The sequence below is a fragment of the Crocuta crocuta genome, unplaced genomic scaffold (assembly GCF_008692635.1).
Source record: "Crocuta crocuta isolate KB4526 unplaced genomic scaffold, BGI_CrCroc_1.0 scaffold144, whole genome shotgun sequence".
Classification (NCBI taxonomy): Eukaryota; Metazoa; Chordata; class Mammalia; order Carnivora; family Hyaenidae; genus Crocuta; species Crocuta crocuta.
The window spans coordinates 2,724,320-2,748,107 of NW_027529669.1; the positions used below are offsets into that span (position 1 = coordinate 2,724,320).

The 23,788-nt window shown below is 39.0% G+C and overlaps 3 protein-coding genes across 6 annotated transcripts in view; 1 reads left to right on the forward strand and 2 right to left on the reverse strand.

The window, feature by feature from the left end:
- The window catches only part of STXBP4 (syntaxin binding protein 4), a 169,274-nt gene extending 158,168 nt beyond the window's left edge, over positions 1-11,106 (reverse strand). For all 3 annotated transcript variants that reach the window (XM_077762842.1, XM_077762840.1, XM_077762843.1), the window contains exon 1: positions 11,048-11,106. The gene's annotated coding sequence lies outside the window, so the exon portion shown is untranslated. The remainder of the gene's footprint in view (positions 1-11,047) is intronic.
- A 54-nt stretch (positions 11,107-11,160) lies between these two features.
- Positions 11,161-19,101, forward strand: COX11 (cytochrome c oxidase copper chaperone COX11). The gene is made up of 4 exons (XM_077762880.1): positions 11,161-11,575; positions 14,702-14,857; positions 17,684-17,809; positions 18,196-19,101. The coding sequence occupies exons 1-4, from the start codon at positions 11,213-11,215 to the stop codon at positions 18,376-18,378; spliced, it is 828 nt and encodes a 275-aa protein (XP_077619006.1). The 5' UTR covers positions 11,161-11,212; the 3' UTR covers positions 18,379-19,101.
- A 341-nt stretch (positions 19,102-19,442) lies between these two features.
- Positions 19,443-23,788, reverse strand: part of TOM1L1 (target of myb1 like 1 membrane trafficking protein) — a 47,719-nt gene continuing 43,373 nt past the window's right edge. The window contains exons 14-15 of one of the 2 annotated variants that reach the window (XM_077762877.1): positions 20,328-20,392; positions 19,443-19,852 (exon numbers count right to left, since the gene is read on the reverse strand). In XM_077762877.1, coding sequence (XP_077619003.1) covers positions 19,604-19,852; positions 20,328-20,392 — 314 coding nt within the window. In that variant the 3' untranslated portion in view covers positions 19,443-19,603. The remainder of the gene's footprint in view (positions 19,853-20,327; positions 20,393-23,788) is intronic. The other variant, XM_077762878.1, reaches the window with a different exon arrangement.

Sequence of the window (23,788 nt, forward strand, 5' to 3'; positions counted from 1 at the left end):
AATGACCTGAGCAGAAATCAAGAGCCAGACACTTAACCAACTGAGCCACCTAGCTGCCCCTTTGCTGTCTCTTTATATGGAGAATATATTGTTGATTAAACTAACAGAAATGTGTTTAATTTTATCCATCAAAACAGCATGCTTTTCTCTTTAAACAAACAAGGTATCTATTGTCATATCCTTAAATATCATATAATGCCTTTTCCTTCCCTCTCTTTTATTTATTCTCTACTCCTTCCTTTACAGAAGTTAGCAAGCCTCTCAGTCAACAGAGGTTCTCTAACGTTACAAACACACACACACACACACACAAACACACACACAGCTTCACATTATTAATCAATGACACAGAAGGAAAACACTCTATTCTTTTACTAAAAATATATCCATTCAAGAAAAATATATTGTTTTTCTAGTTTAGTGACTAATAAGAGGGAAAATGTTAGGTCAGCCAGAACAGAGAAAGTGGAACACTGCAGGAAAGAATCTTGTTGTAAGCAATAAATCCATTCCAGAAATCTTAAATTATTTTACTTGATCAAAACAATTTTAATTCTATATAATTAGAAATCCCATTGGGCGCCTGGGTGGCTCAGTAGGTTAAACATTCAACTTTGGCTCAGGTCATGATCTCATAGCTTGTGAGTTCCAGCCCTGCATTGAGCTCTGTGCTGACAGCTCAAAGCCTGGAGCTAGCTTCAAATTCTCTCTCTCTCTCTCTCAAAAATAAATAAACTTAAACAAAAAAAGAAATCTCATGAAATAAAAAAAATATGTCCATGATAAATGTCTGAATAACAGACTCAATAATTTATATTCCCAAAGAGACTGCATTCAGTACTTTGTAAAACTAGTTCTTTTTACTAGACCAAAAATAGAGAAAATAAAAAGGCAAGGGATAAAAACATCTGGCAGAAAATATGGTAAATATTAACTTGATAAAATTGCAATGTTGAATGAATATTCATAATATTGATAACAGTATGTCTTTCAGTTTTTAAAAATAGCTAATATATTCCAGTGAGGTGTATGTAATGGATGTATATATCCATCCTATCTATCTCTGCACCATTTCCATATACTTAAGTACCCACTGCTTTTGTTTCTTGTGAATACTGTTTCCTTATGCATAAACAAATATGAATAAATATTGATTCCTTTGCTTTTGTTTTGATTAAGAAAGTAGCTACAATCAGGCACAAACCATCCAGCTGTTAATGCTGTGCACTGTACACTCCCTGAGGGTATGGGTTATATATATGATATAAACAGGTCCTCTGGTGTATGCAATAGTTCTAAATACTGTAAGGACTGCTGTGCAACCTGTTTTTTTTTTAATTTTTAAAAATGTTTATTCATTTTTGAGAAAGAGAGACAGGAGTGTGAGCAGGAGAAGGACAGAGAGAGGGAGACACACAATCCGAAAAGCATGGGTCAGCTCAGAGCCTGATGTGGGGCTCGAACTCACGAACCATAAGACCATGGCCTGAGCCGAAGTTGGACGCTTAACTGACTGAGCCACCCAGGCGCCCCCCACTTTTTTTTTAGTTTTTTTAAATTAACAAAGAACCTGGAATTATTTCCATATTTTTACAAAGGAAACAGTATTCACAAGAAACAAAATTCTTTTTTATTTTCATAGCTGCATGGCATTCCATTTTATGGATGGACGTTATTTATTTATTCTCTGATTGATAGATATTTAAATTGTTTCACAAGTCTTGCGATTATAAACATGCTGCAATGAAAACTCTATACACAGCTCATATCACATGTGGGCACATTTATCTGTATGGCAAATTCACAAAAATCAGTGTTTATACACATTTGATATTTTTATGTACATTGCCAAACTGCCCTCAATCGTCAACTGCCTTAATTTACCCAAAATTCTCACCAACATGTATTACATAAGTTTTGGATTTTTGACAGTCTTATGGATGAAAACAGTATTGTAAGATCGTAAATCTGAGTAAGGCTGAAAATTTTTTTAATGCTTTAAGAAGCATTTTGTATCTCCTTTTATGTGAACTGTATTTTTCTATCTTTTGCCAATTTTTCTACTCATTGTTAGCTTTTTTCTGTCCAGTTTCTGGATTCATACATCCTACCCCCTCTGTCTGCTCTAAGAACTGCAAATATACTTTCCTCCTTTTGGTCTTAGTTATGGATCTTTGTCATTGTTGTTGTTGTTATACAAAAACCTGTGGCTAAATTTATCAATCTTTCATAACTTGGGGGTTTTTAGTCAAATGTGAATCCTTGCATACTCAAGTCATAAAGAACTGTCTTCATATTTTCTTCTAGTAGTTTGCTGGTCTCATTTAAAAATCTTTGATCTTGGGGCGCTTGGGTGGCTCAGTCAGTTAAGCATCCGACTTCGGCTCAGGTCACGATCTCATGGTTCGGTTCGTGGGTTCGAGCCCCGCTTCGGGCTCTGTGCTGACTCAGAGCCTGGAGCCTGTTTCAGATTCTGTAACTCCCTCTCTCTCTGACCCTCCCCTGCTCATGCTGTCTCTCTCTCTCAGAAATAAATAAAACATTAAAAAAAATTTTTTTAAATCTCTAATCCACTTGGAATCCATCCTAGTGTGTAGTTTAAGGTATAGATCCAACTCTTATTTTCTCCCAAGATCACTTGGTTGTCTCAACCACATTATTAAATAATCCATCTTTTCCCAATGATCTGCAATTAGACCATCTTACATCAGATCTCATAAATATTTGGGCCTACTTCTGGCCCATTTGTTAGTCTAGCTTAATGATGGAGGCTTTATAGTACATGTTTTATATATGGTAAATCCAATTCTCCCTCCTTGCTTCTTTTGCTAACCAAATTTTCCTATTTTTAGTTGCTTTACACATTAATTTCAAAATCTTATCTCTAAAAAACGAAACAAAATAATGCCAATTGTTGGGGAATCATGTTAACTTTACTAGTTAATGGAGGAAGTATTGGTAACTATGTTTACACTGTTGAGTCTTGCTATCCAAGAACTTGGTATGTCTTTCAAGTTGTTCAAATCTTCTTTTGTGGCCTTCAGATCTTGGTATGTCTTTCAACTTGTTCAAATCTTTTGTGACCTTCTGTAGTGTTTCAAAGCTGTCTTGACGTGGGTCTCACATATTTTTTATTCATTTCCTAGGTATTTTAATCTTTTTGTCATTAATTTAATGCCTTTAAAACATCTATTATTTATTTCAAAGTATTTAAAAAGCTAGTCAAGAACTCTAATGCTATTTATTTCTCTTTCTGAAATGAAAAGTAAGTAGAAGTGAAGGGATGAAGGATGAGGTGTGATGACAATGAAGGAGAGATGTGTGGCCTTAATCCTAAACCCAAACAATCCCTTCATCTCCTTCATCATCATCATCATCACCACCACCACCACCATCATCATCATCTTATAAGGAAGGTGATTTACAATAAGCTACTGGCCTCATATACATCTATGTTTTTGATTATCTGGATCTTTCGTTCATGGCTGAGTGTGAGAGCTTAGGCTTATGTTATCAATGAGGAAACAAAAGAAAAGAAAGGAGCTCAGGAAGGCTCTTAGAAGAGAACACTCACTGCTAGCCCTTCCAGGTGGGTAAAGGCAATCTAATTGTCTTCTCAGGTTCACATGCTACATAAAGTAACTAGATTCCAGATAGAGCAATCAGGACACATAGGGCACTCCATGATTTTATGTTCAAACAGGAAGATATGACTAAGGTCAGAATTATCTAAGGAAGACACGTAAGTATGGCTTATAGTCATACTTGTAAAATATTCCTCAAAAGTGAAAATTTAGCACAGTTAACAAATAATTCTGAACAATAAGAAAAAGAGAATTAGAAAAAAAATGAGAGAGCAAACACATTTTTAATGAGGAAATTTGAGGAGACAGGATATAGGCAATGGTGGAAAATCCAAGTCCAAGGTTTGCCTACAAAAGGCAGGGCCTTGGGTCCCTTTAATACTCTATGGGTGGCAAGAGGTGATCCAGCAAGCATATAAAAATATTCATTAATTCGTGTATACCATCAAAGAATAGTTACATTAATAATGACAAAACATCAGACACCACCTACATTTATTTTCAAACAGATGACTGGTTAAATAATATACAGTCTATCCACATAAAATGAAACTACTCAATCATCAAAAATGTTTATGTAGATGAATTCCTTCATATTTGTTGATTTAGAAAGTAGTCCCCAATATATGAGTATTTGAAAAACAACAGCATGGTAAAAACAGAATATAAAGAATTATTTCATTTTTTCAAATTATACTTATGGAAAATGTATGCTAAAAGGTAAACAATAATGACCAGAAGTTGAAATTACTGCTATTTTGTATTTACTGATATTTGAGATTTTCTTCTTTAAATTATTCCTTGCTATCTAGATGTCCCACACACAGGATACATACTTTGATATGTTATTTTGATAATGTATAAGAAATATCAGAACAGTTACCTCGTTTGAGTGTCCCTTCTTGGTATCTAGTATTGAAAATTAGCCCCTTCTAGTTAGATCTCTTTTAATGCCATTTTCCCTTTATGTCATGTTCTTATTGCCATTTGCTAAGGAATCAAAAAATTTTGCAAAGTGAAAGAGAAAATAACATAGACCCGGTATATGCCAGGGAAAACTGGCTATACCATTTAAATCATTTCTATAACTATTCCTTTGTAAGCAAATTGGTAAGCAGTAAAAATAAAAGACACTTTCTCCCTGCTATCGTTTAGAAAAAAGTAAGACTTATAGCAAAGAAACTCACAGTACAAACAGTATTTAATGCTAATTTCTTCTCGTATTAACCATCTCTAGTTCGTTTAAACAAAAAACACTCTGGAATTCTCCTTGCCGCTGGTTTTATATTTACACACACCTTGCACTGGGAAAAGCCCTGGCCTAGAAGTTAAAATATCTGGGTTTGAGTTCCATTTCCGCTGCCCACTAGCCAAGGGGCTTGGAGCAGACACTGAATGTTTTTGCTCCCCAGTTTCTCCATATGTAGAATGACAAAGTCATTCATAAAGTGATCTTTATTATTATTATTTTTTAAATTTTATTTGAGAGAGAAAATGAGGGAAGAAGGGAGGAGCACAAAGAGGGAGAGACCATCTCAAGCAGGCTCTTTGCTGTTAGCACAGAGCCTGATAGGGGGCTCGAGCCCATAAACTGTGAGATTATGACCTGAGTCGAAACCAAGAGTTGGCTGCTTAACTGAACCATCCAGGTGCCCCTCATAAAGTGATCTTTATGGTTCTTCTTTTGTTCTATGGATCACAAATTCTATTCCAGGCTTACTAAACTATAAGCCCCCAAAGTTTTTTGAGGAGAAGACTTTCTTTTTTAACATGCACGCACCTCTAAGACTGGTCTGGTCTATGAATGGGATAGAGTAGCCAGCAATCAGGTCATTTGTAAGAAATTGAAGGGCAGGAAATAAAAAGTACTCGGAGAGTGAAATTTTACATTAAGGTAGCAATAGCAAAAGAAGAGGGAATGATGATGCTGGTTACCGAATAAATAATCGAGTGGGTGCACCTGGGTGGCTCAGTCAATTAAGCGACTTACTCTTGATTTTGGCTCAGGTCATGATCTCACAGTTCATGAGTTTAAGCTTGGACTTGGGCTCTGGGCTGATAGTGCAGAGCCTGTTTGGAATTCTCTCTCCTTCTCTCTCAGCCCCTTCCCTGCTTTTTCTCTCTCTCAAAATAAATAAATACTTAAAAAATGTTTTTAAATAATTTTAAAACATTTGGATTCTGTAACAAATGAGTTGGAAATGCTTACTATTTACAGATTAGCTGGATCCAATATTAAAATATTAAAACAATTAAATATTTCTCATTGTAAAGTCAGACCTATTGATTCAGTATTATACTTGAAGAGACAAAAAAATAAATAAATAACAGTGTTTATAAACTGTAGCAACATGTCCTATACCTTATCACAGCAGAGATTCTTTGAGAAGCATTAGTGTTTAAATAATCCTAGGGTTATATAATTAGGAATGGCTCACTTCCCTGGTCCAGACTTTACTTAATTGATCTTTTAAAAATAACATGAAAAGGGGTGCCTGGGTGGCTCAGTTGACAAAGTGTCCAACTCTTGATTTCCTTTCAGGTCATGATCTCAGGGTTCCTGACCTCCAACCCTGCCTTGGGCTCTGCTCTGACAGTGTGGATGAAGCCTGCTTGGGGTTCTCTGTCTCCGTCTCTCTTTCTGCCCTTCCCCCACTTGCTCTCTTTCTCTCTCTCTCAAAATAAATAAAAATAAATTTTAAAATAAAAATAACATGAGGGGCACCAGGATAGCTCAGTCAGTTAAGTATCCGACTTCGGCTCAGGTCATGATCTTGTGGTTTGTGAGTTCGAACCCTGCTGAGCTATCAGCACAGAGCCTGGAGCGTGCTTCAGATTCTGTGTCTCCCTCTCTTTGCCCTTCCCCTGAATGTGCTCTCTCTCACTCTCTCTCTCTCTCAAAGAATAAATAAATATTAAAAAAAATTTTTTAATAGCATGAGTATCAGGAAATCAAGACATAAAGGACCAAAGGGTTATTTTATTATCTCCTTTATTTTGTACCCACAGGCAATACTATCACTGCCAGTGATTTTTTTTTTTCTTTCAAGAATCTAAGCAGTTCAGGAATGCTACTGATTTGCCTTGGGGGTGGACGCACAGCACCTGCCTTTAATACACAGACCAACCCTGTGGGAAACACTAGAAAACTGCTTGAAAGGAGTCCTAATCTTCTCAAAACACGAGATCTTCATCAGAGCAACAGCTCACTGCTCTCAGAAGTTTCCTGACACTACCACTGGAGGACTGCACTGGTCCACCAAACGTTTACCCAGTACAATCATGTGCACTATGCTCAGTGCTTGTGATAATACAGTGAACAAGCCACGGTCCCTGCTCTCATGGCATTTACATCCTAGTGTTGAGAGAAAAACAGTAAAAAAAGCAAACAACAAAGCAGACTGGGTGTCACATACTCAGAGGTGACATGAACAAATGTGACTGGACAGAGGAGGGCTGATTTGGATTGGGTAGTGGTATTCCAGTTAGACCCAAACTGTAGGTCAGCCAGGGGAAAAACTGAGGGACAAAGTATTCCAGGAAAATGTCTTGAGGCAGCAACATAAATCTGGGGTGTTTATAGTACACAAAGAAGTGTGGCCAGAGCATAGTGAATGCAGGGAGAAATAGTAGATGCAGAGAGAACAGTAGAAGCAGACAGGGTCTACATGACCTAGGGTCATAGCGGCCATGGTAAGGAGCTTGGAATTTTGCTTGATATTATTTCATATACCCTGACTATTTATCAGGAGACCTGAATTTGCCTTTTGCCTTGTCTCTGACCTTTTAGGGCTCTCTGCTTTTGCATTTTCCCTGATTTTCTGCCTCTGTCTTTAACCCTGCTTAGCCCAGATAAGCTTATAGGACTTAAGCCTGAACTATGTCAAAATGTCATTCCACCTACTTGAGGCAAAGGGTCCTTATTTATTTGTTTGTTTATTTTTGAGACAGAGAAAGACAGAGTGTGAGCAGGGGAGGAGCAGACAAAGAGAGACACAGAATCTGAAACAGGCTCCAGGCTCTGAGCTGTCAGCACAGAGCCTTATGCGGGGCTCCAACTCACAAAGGGTGAGATCACGACCGGAGCCAAAGTAGGATACTTATCCAACTGGGCCACCCAGGTGCCTCGGGGCAAAGCATCCTTTTAAAAGCAGGGTCTTGTCAGACTGCACAGGTCTCCTATCCATGAAACTGACCCTGATCTTGATAAATATTATTTTAAAAACTGTCTTCTGTAGATGAATAGTTTGTTTCATTTCACCCGATCTGTCAATTATATAAGCCTATTCAAGATCTTTTAAATGGAGTAGCTCTTCAAACATGTGGCTTATAGGAAGCTGCCAGGAAAGAAACTAGAATATCAAGACTTACTGAGACAACTTCATGCCATCACTGTGCACAATCACTGGAAACATCTTATTCTCAGGCAAACTACAATTTATTAGCACTTAGTATTTATTGAAATGTATTACTCTTCCTCTTTTAGGTAAAAGGAAATTATTGTAATAAATAGCAACCAAATAAATAGCTGTTTGCTAGGTGTTTGACATTGCCAAATGGATCTAGAGGTTTCATTAGGCAAATAGCTAAGAAATGCAGCTCAGTGACTAACATATTAAGATTTAAGTAATAAGTTCCTTAATTTATGTGATATATAAAAATACTAAAAAATGTACTTACAAACCCAAATTTTAAAATAATACATCTTTACAATCTTTAAATCTTCAGGGCATCTGGGTGGCGTAGTCAGTTAAGTGTCTGATTGTAGCTCAGGTCATGATCTCACGGTTCTTCAGTTCGAGTCCCACATTGGGCTCTGTGCTGACAGCTCAGAGCCTGGAGCCTGCTTTGGATTCTGCATCTCCCTCTCTCTCTGCCCCTCCCCCTCTTGCACTCGGTCTCTCAAAAATAAATAAACATTAAAAATTTTTTAACAACAACAAAAAAAACATCTTTAAGACTTCAGAAAGCCTGAAAACCAAAAATCAGATAAAACATATAACTATCAAATGGTATCTATTTCTTTCCCTTTTCCCTTCTTTTCCCCTCTTTTCCCCTTTCACCCAATTTACTCACCCTCACCCCACAAAATAGTTTGTATAACAACAATTCTACCTATAATGTAAAATTGAACATGATCATAGCTAACTAGCAAGGGTTCACAAGGCTTAATTACTTACTGCTAAAGAATAGTATTACACATTAGAAGTGCCAAGTCTGAAATGTCAGTCCAGCCCCTAATATTTTAAGTTTATAATCAACACCTCTACCTGCAGAACACGGTTGCACTAACCTTGCCCTGAGGTGTTCCTATTCCATTCACCACAGAACTCATTACTTAGCATTAGTTATCATGATGATTTATGCAATATCACAAGTGCACTCAGACTCACGAGAATTATAGCTAACACCATTTTACTGCTATCGAGATTACTGGACCTTGGAAGGAAATAGTTTCATTTGCGGTTACAAAACAAAACAATAGGTCCCAAGAAAAAGACACTGTTACTGACATATTTATACTGCTACCAGTTGCTACATGAAAGAGGTGCCTGGAGAAAAAAAAAATGGTTGAAGGGAATGTACTGTTGGCTTCAGTGACATTATTGTTTGCTTGGTGTTTGTGTCTATATTGTAAGAAACTTCATAGATTACAGGTCTTGTCCTGAAAAAGCTGACAATCTGGTATAGGAATTAAGGTAGAGAGAGATGAAAAAGATTTTCAAATGTAGCACAATACAAATAAATTTAAAGAATCACAGCATCTTGAAGTTTTTGTGTCGGAAGAGGAAAGAGTCAGAAGGTACTCGGATCTCATTGGCTTTGCAATTTTCTGGCCTTGTGACTACAAGTTAATCAATTACTCATCCTCTCTCAAGGTGACCATCATTACTCACTTCGATTGCCTCCTAACAGCTCTACTTCCACTTTTGCCCCCCTCCCTTTCATCTCTTCTCCACAACATAACCAATGTCTTTTTTTAAAAATGTGAATCAGATCCTATCACTTATATGTGTCAACCTGAATTCTGCAATAACTTCCTATTACTTTTAGAATAAAATCCAAACCCTTGGACAGGGCTTAAAAGGTTCTGTATTATCTGGCTCCCATATACCTGTTTTGACCTTATTTCCTATGAGTTTTCTCCATGCTCACTATGCTAAGAACACACTGGCCTCATTTTTGTTCTTTAATGCTATCTAGCTCTTTCTTGCCTCTGGGCCTCTGCGAGGCTTAGAACTGCCGTTGTGTAGGCAGTTCCTTATCCTGTAAGACTAGGCTCCAATGTCACATCTTCAGAAAGACGTCACTCGCCCTTTTCATCATTCTTAATCACACTATCCTATTCTATTGTCTAACTGTACTGATTGTTATCTGAAATTCTCTCATTTATCTATCTGTTACTTGATTACCTCCCAGGTCCCTTAGGAGAAAGTACACTTTATAATAAAGTAGTGATTCATGCTTGACTTTCTCGGTGCGGTAGCCTCAGTAGGTTGAACAAGGTCTGGTCCATGGAAAATTGCAAAAAATAAATGCTTTTATTAAATAAATGTTATCTAATACCAATTTTAATAAATAAATGTTACTTAAATATGTCTCACGCTTTCGGTCTCCTCATCCATAAATGGGGAATAATCCTACCTGTGCCAGTCATTAGAAATGACTTAATGTCTACTAAATTTTTATTGTCTCAGGCACTGTGAAAATCACCTTATTGCAAACTCTTATTTATGATTATGATATTTCCATTTTATACATAAGGCCACCATGTCTTAGGTCAAATAACTGGCCTAAGGACACAAGCCCATGGTGGGGCGCAGGTATGACCCCAGAGCTGCCAAACCTCAGAATGCGGGCTTTTACTCACTACTTTACAGTTCCTAGAAAGAGGCTTCCTTCCATTACAGCAAAAACAGGCTGTGCCCTCAGCTCCTAGTTCGTTCGTCCTGTGGGTCAAGTGAAGAAAGGTACTACATCCCCCATGGGGTTCTTTTCCAAGATGAGCATCCTCATTTCTTTCGATCCTTCCTTTTTCAAGGATCCTCACATCTTGGTCACTCTCCTCGGGACAAACTCATTGGACAACGTCTTTCTGCCCCAGAACTGGTCGTTTTAACCAGACAACTAGTTAATAGGCATCTGAGAAGCCGAAGCCAATTCCCAGGGGGGGCGAGAAAACGCAGACGGGTGAGCGTTGTGCGCTGTGAAGAACACAGGCAGGCTTCCTGGAAGAGGTGATCCCTGAGCTCAAGTCCCGGGCAGTAAGCAGCGACCAGCGGCTCAGGGCCGCTAGGTCGAGACAAAGGGTGGTGGAGTTTAGGAAGATCAGGGGCACAAGCCCAAATGGTGATGCGCTTGCACGCGGCGGAACGCAACCTGTTTTCCTAAAGAGAAGTTAGCATAGGCACTGGAGAGAAGCACAGTGGGACGAACACCAATGAAGGAAAACGCGAACTTACCCGTAATCTGGCAACCCGGCCTCCGTAGCCTGACTGCAAGCGCAGCCACCTGAGGAGTCCCGTAGCCAAAACAGCGGCACGCTCATCCCAGATGTCGCGAGACTGAGCTGGCCTCGCGAGATCTGGCCGTTCTTCCCTGAAGTCCCGAGCTCTCTCCGGGGGGCTATGGGAGGGCTCTGGCGTCCCGCATGGAGGCGCGCTGCCTTCTGTGGCTGGCGCGGGAGCCAGCCTGGGTCCCCGACTTGGGTTGCGGAGAGGGTAGAGGCATATCTCAGAGTGGGAAGAATTGGGACAGGAAGTGGTGAGAGGGGGCTGAGGTGGCTTGGGACATGGAGGCGTCCAAACCCGGCCCGGGACCTGGCCCTGCAGCCGCCGCGGCGGCCGAAGAGCACGAACCCTTTCACGCGCGCGCAGGAGGAGGACGAGCGGCGTCGGAACAAGACGGTCCTCACGTACGTGGCCGCGGCCGCCGTGGGCATGTTGGGGGCATCCTACGCCGCCGTGCCCCTTTATCGGCTCTATTGCCAGGTAGGCGCCGGCGCCGCGCCCTGGGCTGTGCCTTCGGGAGGGGGCGGAGGTGCAGGACAGCTCCCTGGACAGCGATCCCTCCTCCGTGTCGTGTTGCAGGGATGTCTGCCGGTTGTCCACCAGAGAGGAAGCAGGCTTTAAACGGTGATTTGCCCAAGCTTACCAAAAAAGTTGCTGGCAAAGTTACAAGTAGAATCCAAGCCCCTTTAGTGATCGTGCTTATAACCGACCCCACTGCAGACTGAAATTCCCTATCTCTGAGCTACATCGCCTTAAAGGGCTGCAGCCTTTATACTCTGCCATCCACCAACCTGCCGGTGCCGGTATTACCCTCTTGTTACTCAAACACGTGTTCGCGTTTAAAATGTAAATTCCATTAGTACAGTCATTCTGTGAACCGTGTATGGTTTATGTGCGAAGGTTAACCCTGGAAATGGGAGTATGCTTGTAATTTGGGCTTACACTGGGAGTGGCGTTTAATCCATACACAGAGGCGGCCTGCACTGCTAGTATATGACTGTTTTGTGCTTACCCAGGGCTCTCTTTAAGATCAGAAACCCTAATGCAGTTGTTCTTCAAGTGTGGTTCCCCGGAGGACCAGCGTCACATCACCTGGGAACTAGCTGCACATTCTTGGATCAAGTTGCCGAGCTATTGAATCAAACTCCGTGGGGGTGGGGGGAGTGGGGCAGCAATCTGTGTTTTAATAAGTCCCGTAGCTGATTTTGATGCGGACTAATATTTGAGGACCATGTGCAAAGCCACACTTTTATTTCATGTATCTTCTCCTTTGCTGCTTTGGCTGGTCATTAGGACTATTTAGTGGAGTTTCTTTAATAAATATGTTAGGGCTCCCTTAACCTAGAAATACCAATTAGGAGGTCTGGGTAGGGCCCAGGAATTTCTATTTAAAAAACATCATAGGTTAGAGCTACACATTGGGTTTATTCACTAAATGATAGTGGTTCTCCAACTTTGTTGTGGTGGGAATCATCTGGAGAGCTTTTGAAAATCCTGACATGCGGGTCACATCGCAAACCACTTAAATCGGAATGTCTCGGAGTAGGAGTCAGGCATTAGTAATTTTTTAAAGATTCCCCCAGTGTGTAACAGTTTGGGAATCATTGGCTAACTGCTTTTTTCCTGCCAGTATCGTTAATGCCTGTTTTACTTGCCCTGCCCTTTAGGAGATTAACTTGCCTTTATTTCTTACAATAACTAAAACAAGTCAAAAGGACGTTTCAGTCTTCTAATATTGGCATTTATGTGGGATTGCAATAGTTTGATTCAGGAGGATGAGTGCAGAAATGTGAATTAGTTTTCATCAAACGGCAGCCTGGACCTAGCATGAATCCCAGAACTAGCAATTGGTTAAATCATAAGCAGAACTGAATACAAAATACCGGGTACAAAGCTCTGAGAACCATGGGGAGGAAGGGGTCGGCTTTATTCTTCACGGAGTATTTAGCAATATCTGAAGACATGTTTGGTTGCCACAACCTGGGAGGTGAGCAGGGAGGGTGCTACTGGTATCTTGTGGGTAGAGGCCAGGGAGGCTGCTTGCTAAACACTCAACACTGTGCAGGACAGACACTCCCTCCTCCCCAGACCAGAGAATTAGCATGCCCTTAGTGCCAAAGCTGTGAAACTCTGCTTTAAACTAGAGTGAGTGACAGTATTTTTGTATGTGTGTGCAAATGTAGAGCAAGATAGGAAAAACAATTGTAATTTGTAATCCTAAACTTCAGTCAACTTGGATGTTAAATTTCCAGAAGAGCATCTCTTTCACTTTTGGAATTACAGAACTTTAGAGCCCAAAATAAGGAATTATATAAACAATTTAATCCAGTGACCTCATTTTATGAGTATGGAAAGTATAGTCTCCCAAAAGTAAGATGTATTTAGTTCTTGGAGCTAGTTAGTGGCAGAACTAGACCAGAGCCCAGGAAATATTTCCATTGTCTTTCTCTGTTCTTATTTCTCTTACTATCAAGCTTGCAAATTTGAAGAATCTATATTCAAAGACTGCCTGTCAGAATACATTAAGGAATCTTTAATCAAGTGATTCAACTTCTTCAGGAGTTACATCTTAAAACTTAAGCATTATAGCCCTCTTGGGCAGAATTTACTTACTAGATAAAGATAAAAGGCTTGCCCCCTAATGCATCTTTGAAGTTTCTAATGTAATTCAGTAATGTTGCGTGGCAGTTGAGTGCAGTTAGGTGACTTGTGTAATAAATGGAAGATAGTAATACTGTATTTTTCTGGGAGTCTTCCCCTAGCCTCAAATTTGGTATTTTTTTCCTAGTATAGTAACAGATTAATTATCCGGAGACCAGAATTCTGGCAACCTCACGCATCAGAAGAATGATGACCCTGGAAGTAAGGATTTTTTTTAAAACAACTCTGATGATAAGGAGATAATCGCAATGAAGATAGGCAAGAAGAGTCAGGCACAAATTATCCTGATGTCTTAAGGTTCGTTGATTCAGTGGCCACAGGGATCAGGTTCTCTGATTAACGGATATTCATAAAAGCTGTACTATACAAAGTAGTACAGGAAAAAATTACAGAAACATTTATTAACATGGCAAAATACTTGTGATGCTTGAGAAAAGCAGAATACAAAAATGAAGCTACAAACTATGCCGTAAAAGTTATGATATGGGAAAGGATCAGACAGGACTGTGGGTAATGGAATTATTTAAATAGTTTCATTGAAATGATAGGGTCATGGGTAATTTTTACCTCTATTAATGACTGATAGTTTATATAAAACACTGGCAATAAAAGTAAATAGGTTTAATGAAAAGTTAAGCTAAAATTCTGAGCTGTATTACCATTGGTGAGTCAGCTTTCTTCCAAATGACTCATTTTTTTTTTTTTTTACTGTGTCCAGTAACCAAGTGATTACTGAAAGAAAAAATGACTATAACAAATATAGGCCCTTGACACCCCAGAGGTGGTCAAACCATTGATACATTCATAGGAAATGGTCAGTGACAGTATGTAAACTGGGCTCCTACTAGATTATTAAATTGTTTTTAAGACTTTGTTTTTATCCAGTAATCACGTGTATTGTTTAATGTATTATACTTTAACATTCTTAATACCTTTAATACCTAGACTACTGGTCTTGGAGGATCAGCAGTAGCAGGTCATGCATCAGACCAGATTGAAAACATGGTGCCCGTGAAGGATCGAATTATTAAAGTCACCTTTAATGCAGATGTGCATGCAAGTCTCCAGTGGAATTTTAGACCTCAGCAAACAGAAATATATGTAAGTGATTAAAGTAGTTATGAAAATATTTGCGCATTGTAAAAATTATTTCATCACTTAAACTGTTTCACAATTTAGGAAACTCACGTAAATATAATCCCAAAATACTGATACTCCATTACTGTAATTCTTTTATTCTCACAGACTACTTTTGACAGTGCCCTATCTTAACAGAATATACTTTAAGTTATATGATACTGTAGTAAAAGTTGGTTTGGGACAATGGAAAATGTCCTCAGTTTTTATCAGAGTCGTATTAAGAGTCCACTAAGAAATTGTGTGGACAGTAATCTTGAGGGTAGGAGCAGCGGTGATGCCATGTATAGCATAGCATCAGGTAGAGATAAAGGAAACAAATTGGAAATTATTGGTTACAATGAAAAGTAGTGTACTGATTTTTTAAAAATAATTTATTTATTGTGAGAAGGAGAGCGCACGCGGGAAAGGGGAAGAGAGGGATGGAGAGAGAGAATCCCTAGCAGGGTCTGTGCCAATAGTGCAGAGTCCTACGTAGGGCTTGATCCCAGGACCCTGGAATCATGATCTGACTGGAAACCAAGAGTTGGATTTCACCAGCTGAGCCACCCAGGTGCCCCAAGAGGGATGCTTTTGATATAAATTAGTAAACTGCTGCAGCACATGGGTGGCTTAGTTGGAGAAGTGTCTGACTCTTGATTTCAGCTCATCACCTCATTGTTCCTGGGATCAAGTCCTGTATGAGAATCTGTGCTGAGCGTGGAGCCTGCTTAAGATTCTCTCCCTCCATTTCTCTTCTCTCTCTCCGTCTCCCCCTCCCTTCCTCCCCCTCTCTTTCCTCTCCCCCCAACCCCGCAGCTCTTCCTAACTCACTCACATGCTTTCTCTCTCAAAAAAAAAAAAGAATCCCTGTCTCAGGGCTCTTGGCTGGTTCTGTGGGTGGAATATGTGACTCTCGATCTCAGGGTTGGGAGTTCAAGCCTCGTTTTGGTGTAGAGATTACTTAAAAATAAATTAAAAAAAAAAGTGTGTGTGTGTGTATCTATACACACACACACACACACACACACACACACATATTCTTAGCTCTTAAAAATGAGAACCTTTGAAGTAACCATAATAAATAGTCGTGTTCTACTTCAGAAAAGCTCTACTTTAAAAGTTTCCTTGGGGTGCTTGGGTGGCTCAGTCGGTTAAGTGTCTGACTTCAGCTCAGGTCATAATCTCACGGCTCGTGATTTCGAGCCCTACATTGGGCTCTGTGCTTACAGCTCAGAGCCTGGAGCCTGCTTTGGATTCTGTGTCTCCCATCCTCTCTGGCTGGTCCTCTCCTGCTCACACTGTCTCTTTCAAAAATAAATGTTAAAAAAANAAAAGAATCCCTGTCTCAGGGCTCTTGGCTGGTTCTGTGGGTGGAATATGTGACTCTCGATCTCAGGGTTGGGAGTTCAAGCCTCGTTTTGGTGTAGAGATTACTTAAAAATAAATTAAAAAAAAAAATGTGTGTGTGTGTATCTATACACACACACACACACACACACACACACACATATTCTTAGCTCTTAAAAATGAGAACCTTTGAAGTAACCATAATAAATAGTCGTGTTCTACTTCAGAAAAGCTCTACTTTAAAAGTTTCCTTGGGGTGCTTGGGTGGCTCAGTCGGTTAAGTGTCTGACTTCAGCTCAGGTCATAATCTCACGGCTCGTGATTTCGAGCCCTACATTGGGCTCTGTGCTTACAGCTCAGAGCCTGGAGCCTGCTTTGGATTCTGTGTCTCCCATCCTCTCTGGCTGGTCCTCTCCTGCTCACACTGTCTCTTTCAAAAATAAATGTTAAAAAAAATTTTTTTAAGTTTCCTAAAATCTTGACTAACTGGACTCCCAGAGGATTTAATTGAAATTATTTCATGAGTGGAGGAATAGCCAGAAAAGCTTAATTGTGACGCTTATTGGGAAACTCTTATAAATCTTGGGTGTTCCTCCACATTACTAAATATGACTGAATTCTTCAATGATTAAGGGTTTCATAGGTTATGATTTTGAATGTTACTTCTAATTATATAGTAGTGTACAAGATATTGGTGTCTGAAATGGTACAAAGGACAGAATCCTTTGGAAATTTATTTTTTTAAAGCCTCGCAATTTTTTCCAAATGTTTAGTTTTGAGAGAGAGGGAGTGCACGTGAGCAGAAAGTGAAGTGCAGAAAGGGAGGAGGATAGAGTTTTCCAAGTGGGCTCTGCGCTGATAGCAGAGCCCCAAGTGAGGCTCAAATTCATGAAACTAGAGATCATGACCTGAGGTAAAGTCTGATATTTAATCGAAGGAGCCACTCAGCCGGCCCTAAAGCCTTGCAATATTTAAAAAATCTGTTCTCTCAAAAAGTAAGTATTAGTTCTTTTTGGTTAAATAATCTATTCGGTTAGTTTTACTCTGGTTAGAAATTCAGTTTACTCTGGTTGTAAGCGGAGTTTAATGTTAACGTCTTAAAAAGAATCTATGTTGGTCATATAATGATGTTTAGGTATGAGTGTTAAGTCAGGCTTGGGCTATGATAGACTTGGCTGTCCTTGGACATTTTAAATAATTTGCAGTTCATTGCTTGAAGACTTCAGATATACAAACAAGAGGACAGTCCACAGTGATGAGGAGAGCACTGGTCCTTCACGGACATAGGCAAATAAAATTTAAAAACCAGATGTCCATAGGTAGTATTCACAGTTTATTTGGCTGACCTTCAGCATTAAAGTATTGTGGTCTGAGGGATAGGAAAAATAGTGACTAATATAGTAAGGAAAGGAGGAGCTGTGAGATTTAAAGTATTGATAATGTATGTTTTTCTTAAAACAGGTAGTACCAGGAGAGACTGCACTGGCGTTTTATAAAGCTAAGAATCCTACAGACAAACCAGTCATTGGAATTTCTACATACAATGTTGTACCATTTGAAGCTGGACAGTATTTCAATAAAATACAGGTATAGTTATATGGAAACTTATATATTTTCATCATATTCCATAAACTGTTTAGTACTAAACTTACTGCAGTGTTTTGTAGAAACTAATTTCTGAAAATTCGTTTCTTCTAAAAATCAAACTTTTTTTCCATTGCTTATAGCAACTATGGTTCGTTACTGACACAATGAACTAAGTGGTATCTGCTTTTAACTTTAGAATTTTAACTTTAAAGCAAAAGTCAGTTAGATGAAAAGATAATGTCATTCTGTCACAGAACTGGATTATATTTAATTGTATTTTTTCATTATAATATTAATTGTAGTATGCTCACTAAAGCCAAGAAATGAACCATCATTAAGATTTCTATTCTAACAGAAACTAAACAAATATCTTTTTATACTTCTAGTGCTTCTGTTTTGAAGAACAAAGGCTCAATCCACAAGAGGAAGTAGATATGCCAGTGTTTTTCTACATCGATCCTGAATTTGCTGAAGACCCAAGAATGGTGAATGTTGATCTCATCACTCTTTCTTATACTTTTTTTGAAGCAAAGGAGGGACAGAAGTTGCCACTTCCAGGCTATAATTGAAGTCAGCACCTAAGTCCCTTCAGATTTGTGATTTTTGAAAAATCATGTATTTAGTCTTCTCAGGGGAGAAATACTTTAATGTAAAACTTTTCAAATATAATACTGTGTTTATTTTTTTCAACTAATTTACCCTGTTTAAAATTGAATGAACAGTTTCAGCTGTCATAGGGAATCCATAGGCCCAAATAGGACTATTCGAAACCATAGAGTTTGATAGGGAATATTAAAAGAAACTCCTTTGTTTCTTAAATAAGTAGGCACGGACTTCAGTTTATTAGCTCTTCATACTTGTAGCAGTGAATACTTTTATTATTCCTGGGGTTGTTTTAGGCTCTAGGTCATAACTTCTGCCTGTTTTTGTTATGTCTAAAATAGTTGGTGACTACTTTCTTTTATTGTGAATCGTCACTATTTTAAAAGCTCACAATGAAAGAGGTATCACTGAGCCCTAGGCTGCCCAGAGATTACATTCTAATTTCAAATTTGACTCTCTTTTTCCTTTAGGATCTAGGCCTATTTTATATTTTGAGTACTGACTATTTTGAAGTTTCAGCATCACGAATATGAAATAAAATCCATAAATATATTTAGTAGGATTCTAGTACGATTTCCTGTGACAGTTCAAGTTCCTGAATGTTAAAATGTAAGTGTGAACTTACTGACATCAGAAGTTCTATGAACAGACCCTGTAAAAAAGATGTATTAAAGTGTTTTAATAATTTATCATTGTAATTTATGACATAAACAAATGCACATTTTATTCTGAATGCTTTCCAGTAGCGTTTGTTTCAATTAGAAATATTACTTGCAGTAAAAAGGGGAGAAAAAGATCATTTAGTATTATAAAGAATCATATGTAAAGGCAACTCGATACAGAGTCCAGTGACCTCTTCATGGTATCTGAAATATACACTACAATCATCAAGGCTTTTACAAGTCCTGATTCTAAACAGGTAGTAAAAAAAAAAAAAAAAAAGTACAAATTGACTTTTACATTCAACTTGAGTTAAATGAAGGCACTCAATAGTTTTCATAATTATTTTGTAATAAAATAATCTTTATCTACTCTTACCACAGCAGTGTGAGGATTTCTTTTCTAAATGTAGGAAGGCCTGTGAAGCCCAGGATGTTATAATTAAACCCGTTGGCATCGGTACAATGATTTTTTCTTCTGATGAAGTTTAAGGTGAATATAGGTTATAACCAAGTTGTTTCAAAATAAAGCTTAAGCTGTGGTCAGGAAGTATAAAAGTTGCTCTTCTGTTACTGCAGAGGAGTAATGTTCCACCATGTTTCTGATGTGCTGTAGGTCTGGTCTTCTGGGCCTCCAAGCTGCATAGGGTCTACCTTGTAGAGAGGTGGCACCTCTAAAAGCAGGTAATGAGCTAGTCACCCACTTCCACCCAGTGTAAGAAGACAGCGGCCTCCAGCCTTTCCTTCTGTTTCTCCACTCCTGGATAACGAGAGTCACAACCTAATGCAGAAAGGTGGGAATGTATTACTTCCATGGAGGAGGGTGTGGGGAATAAACAAGGTTAATGGGTTACTGGTGGCCACGCATTCATTACTAAATAAAATGGGATGACTAATACAACAAATAGGCGGAGTCCAGGCCTACCTGGACGAGCAATGAGTGGGTTCTACCACTGATTAACTATACATAAAAGATACAGGTCTAGTTCAGTGCTACGAAGTCTGTGTTGATCATTATTTTTGTTAGCATTAATACTTCTATACCATAAATCAACTTCTACATTCTAAAGATTATTTTTAGGTAATGAGCTTACAGAGATTATATTTCATTATAATTTGAGATGAACTTTTGTACTACGATTACACTCAGTGTCAGACTCAGATGGCCTTTACAAAATGTAAATACTAAGCATATAGTGACAATCACACAGGAATTCTGTGGAATGGGGAGTAGAAGTTGTGTCCTTGAAGTCTACCTCAACAGTCACTTTCACTTTGAGCTCCTTTCTGGTGACGAACGCCAATTTCTTCATAAAGAGCTCTGAAACAAACAAGCCGTCATGGCAAAAAGGTTACATATCATTTTCAAAGTACTACTTTGGCTTTAACTGCCAACACCTTAACTAAAAATCTGGTGCGGTGCTGTTTTAGGTATTCAGTCTGTATCAGGGAATAAAAACAGATCTCTACCCTGAAGCTTACATTACAGCTTTCTTAGAGCCTAATGCTGTAATTCCTATGCATCTTATAAATATATGTATCTCCTATAACCAATTCATTTTACCTGTAACTTAATGAAAAATGTGGCTCAAACTTGAACAGTTTCCTTTCTGCTTATTAAAAAGAAAAGCAAAAATTATAGTTTTTCCAGGTTTTAAAACGTTTAAAAATGTTACTGTTATTATAGTCCAAACTCCTGGGGCACCTTTAGCTCATAAATGTCATCTCTGCACCTCGTTTATAGTAATTTATGACACCGTTCTGTTCTTCATATACATCTTAAATAGGGCTGTAGCTAGAAAACATCTATACCTACAAACACAATGTTCACAAATACAGCAAGACATGGCTAGGGAAGAAAAAAATCTAAAAATCACAGCACTACAAAGCCATGTTCACCAACATCATGAGGCCCCAGGATGGTCCAGAAATTTTAGTGGGTTTCCACAAAACCATTTCAACTCCCTTTATTCCTCAAATCTCTGGTCATCTTCCTCTCTCTACTCTTAGTGAGAACTATCACTTCTAAATAAATTAAATGCCTTGGTATAGAAACTTCATCTCCCTATCACCGCATCTTCGAGTCTGTCTTCCACCTGCACCACCATCTGCCTCTGTGAGCCTCCCTACCCTCTAGCTTCTCACACGTTACTACTTAGTCATCCTCCTTTCTACCACATCCTAGCCCTCAACATTCGCACATGCTCCAGCATCTCCCATTTTCTAAAATAAGGCCATATTAATCCCAGGTCTGCTTGGAGTAATCATTTTAGTAATCCTCTACCTGCCAAGCCGCCTTCCACCGTCCCTTCATGTGAAATTGCCAGTGTCATCTACACTTATTATCCCTACTTCCTCTAATACACTAAAATCTGGCTATTGTTCTGTCTAGCAAATCAGCTTTTACACCACTGATTTCCTACTACTGAATCCACTGTCTAGTCTCCAGTCCTCACCTAGCCCTCTCAGCCATGTTCATCACAGTCACGCACTCCCTTCTTGCTTCCAAGATGCAATTTCCACATCTGGTGGTAGGTTCCCCGCTGCTGTCTTTTGCTCTTCGTTTGTCCATTCCCTTCAACGTGCCCAAACTCTCTCTGCTTAGGGTCTTTGTACCCATTGTTCCTGGCGCCTAACAACACTGATTCCCAAACTTGTCACCAAACAGATGCAGTTCTCAACCTTAATGTCCTTTCCTCAAGCTCCCTCCAGCCCTCATTTAAGTTAGCACTTACTGTTACAAACTTTCAAGTCACCATATCCTTTCATACCATTACCACAAACTATAAATATATGTTTGCCTGCTGATTTCTTCCTCCACACTAGATTAATCTCCATGAGATTGGGGGGGGAGGGGGTTCTTGTTCAGCATTATAAATTAGGCACTAATCATTGTCCCTGGCACAGTGTTGAAGCATCTGCCAAATGAATGTGTATACATTTATGTATACAACTTCATAAATATTGTACTTGTCCAGCTAAAACAAATTCTGAACCTAGGGTTCATAGACAACCAGTGATGTGAAAATTCCACAAGTTTTTATGTAAGATTTTGTACTTTTCCTTAGGGAGAAGTTCCATGTATTTCAGGTGACTTTCAAAGGAATTGGGGGCACCTTCCCCCTCAGAAAGTAAGAACCACAATGGTAGAGAATTCAAAGCTTCACCTCTCCAATTTCTCTATTCTCTCACATTAAAAAAAAATTTTTTTTAATGTTTATTTTTGAGGGAGTGAGAGAGACAGAATGTGACTGGGGAAGAGGCAGAGAAAAGAGGGAGACAGAATCTGAAGCAGGCTCCAGACTCTGAGCTGTCAGCACACAGCCTGACCCACAGGGCTTGAACCTGCGGACCATGAGATCACGACCTGAGCCCGAAGTCAGATGCTTCGCGTACTGAGGCACCCAAGCACCCCTCTACTCTCTCACATTTAATATCTGTTGCACTGTCATATCTATTGACCACAATTTCCTAACTAGCTAGAATATATTAAACTTCACTTCTTGTTTGGATGCAACTTGATTTCTAATTTCTTAAGCTACAAATACATTCAGTGATACTTTATCAAGCAGAACTTAGGGAAATTTTGCAATCTTAAATTACGAAAAACATTCTTAATGAACTCCTTTAACTCTGTTAAAATTCATAAATTATTCTAAAATGGATCGATAATCAGTGGTATAAAGCCAGCGGTCAGGGGTGCCTGGATGGCTCAGGTGGTTAAGCGTCCGACTTCAGCTCAGGTCATGATCTCACAGTCTGTGAGTTCAAGCCCCGCGTCAGGCTCTGTGCTGACAGCTCAGAGCCTGGGAGCTGCTTCAGATTCTGTGTCTCCCTCTCTGTCTGCCCTTCCCTCGCTAGCGTTCTGCGTCTCTCAAAACTAAAATAAAAACATTAAAAAAAAATTTCTTTTATATAAAACCAGGGGTCAAAACCTCAAATGCTTACACATGCCAGGCAGATCAAATAAATGGGCGAGGAGGGCCATTTGGGGTGCGGTGAACTGCACAGTGTACCTTCTCTTTAAGGAAGCAGCTACTCTTCAGCCCCAACCTATTGCTAGCATATAAAACACAGCCATCGCCCTAGTATCAAAAGAATCCAAAGTCCAGAGTTATGGGTTGTTTTTTTTTTTTTTTTCAAACAATATCTCAGTTTTTAACTTTTGGCAATTAGTTTTTAAATGCATGGTTTGAATTCCACATAGGTCAAACAAAAGGCAGCTGTAAATGAGATATTGCCGAAAGGCTGCCTGTTTCTGAACAACGGTTTCTGTAAACTTGCTTTAATAATTTTGGGGGTAACTGTCATTCAAAGTATATTAAAGCTCTAACGAGCCTACCATCCCATAAATATTCATAGACAGTCCACCAATATGAAATCATAAAATGGTACTCTAAGGATTTCAACTTCAAAAGACACATTTACATGAATCCACTTTAAGCACACTGTCAACATATTATGAAGACTAAAAACAAGTTCTTATTTGCGATTAGTCAAAGAACAGTTAAAATAATCCATCAATGCAATGTTACTTATGTCACCAATCAGTGAATATAGTGTTCTTTTCAAACTTGAGAGAACCTTTCTCCCAAGGCATCTATAAGGAATTCGTTAATGCACATGAGGGTTCCAGTTATTTCTTAAGGTGCAGCTCCAGCATTTTCATGTTTTAGTCACAAGGCTGAGCACGCTAAGACCATTAAAGCAAAAGTCT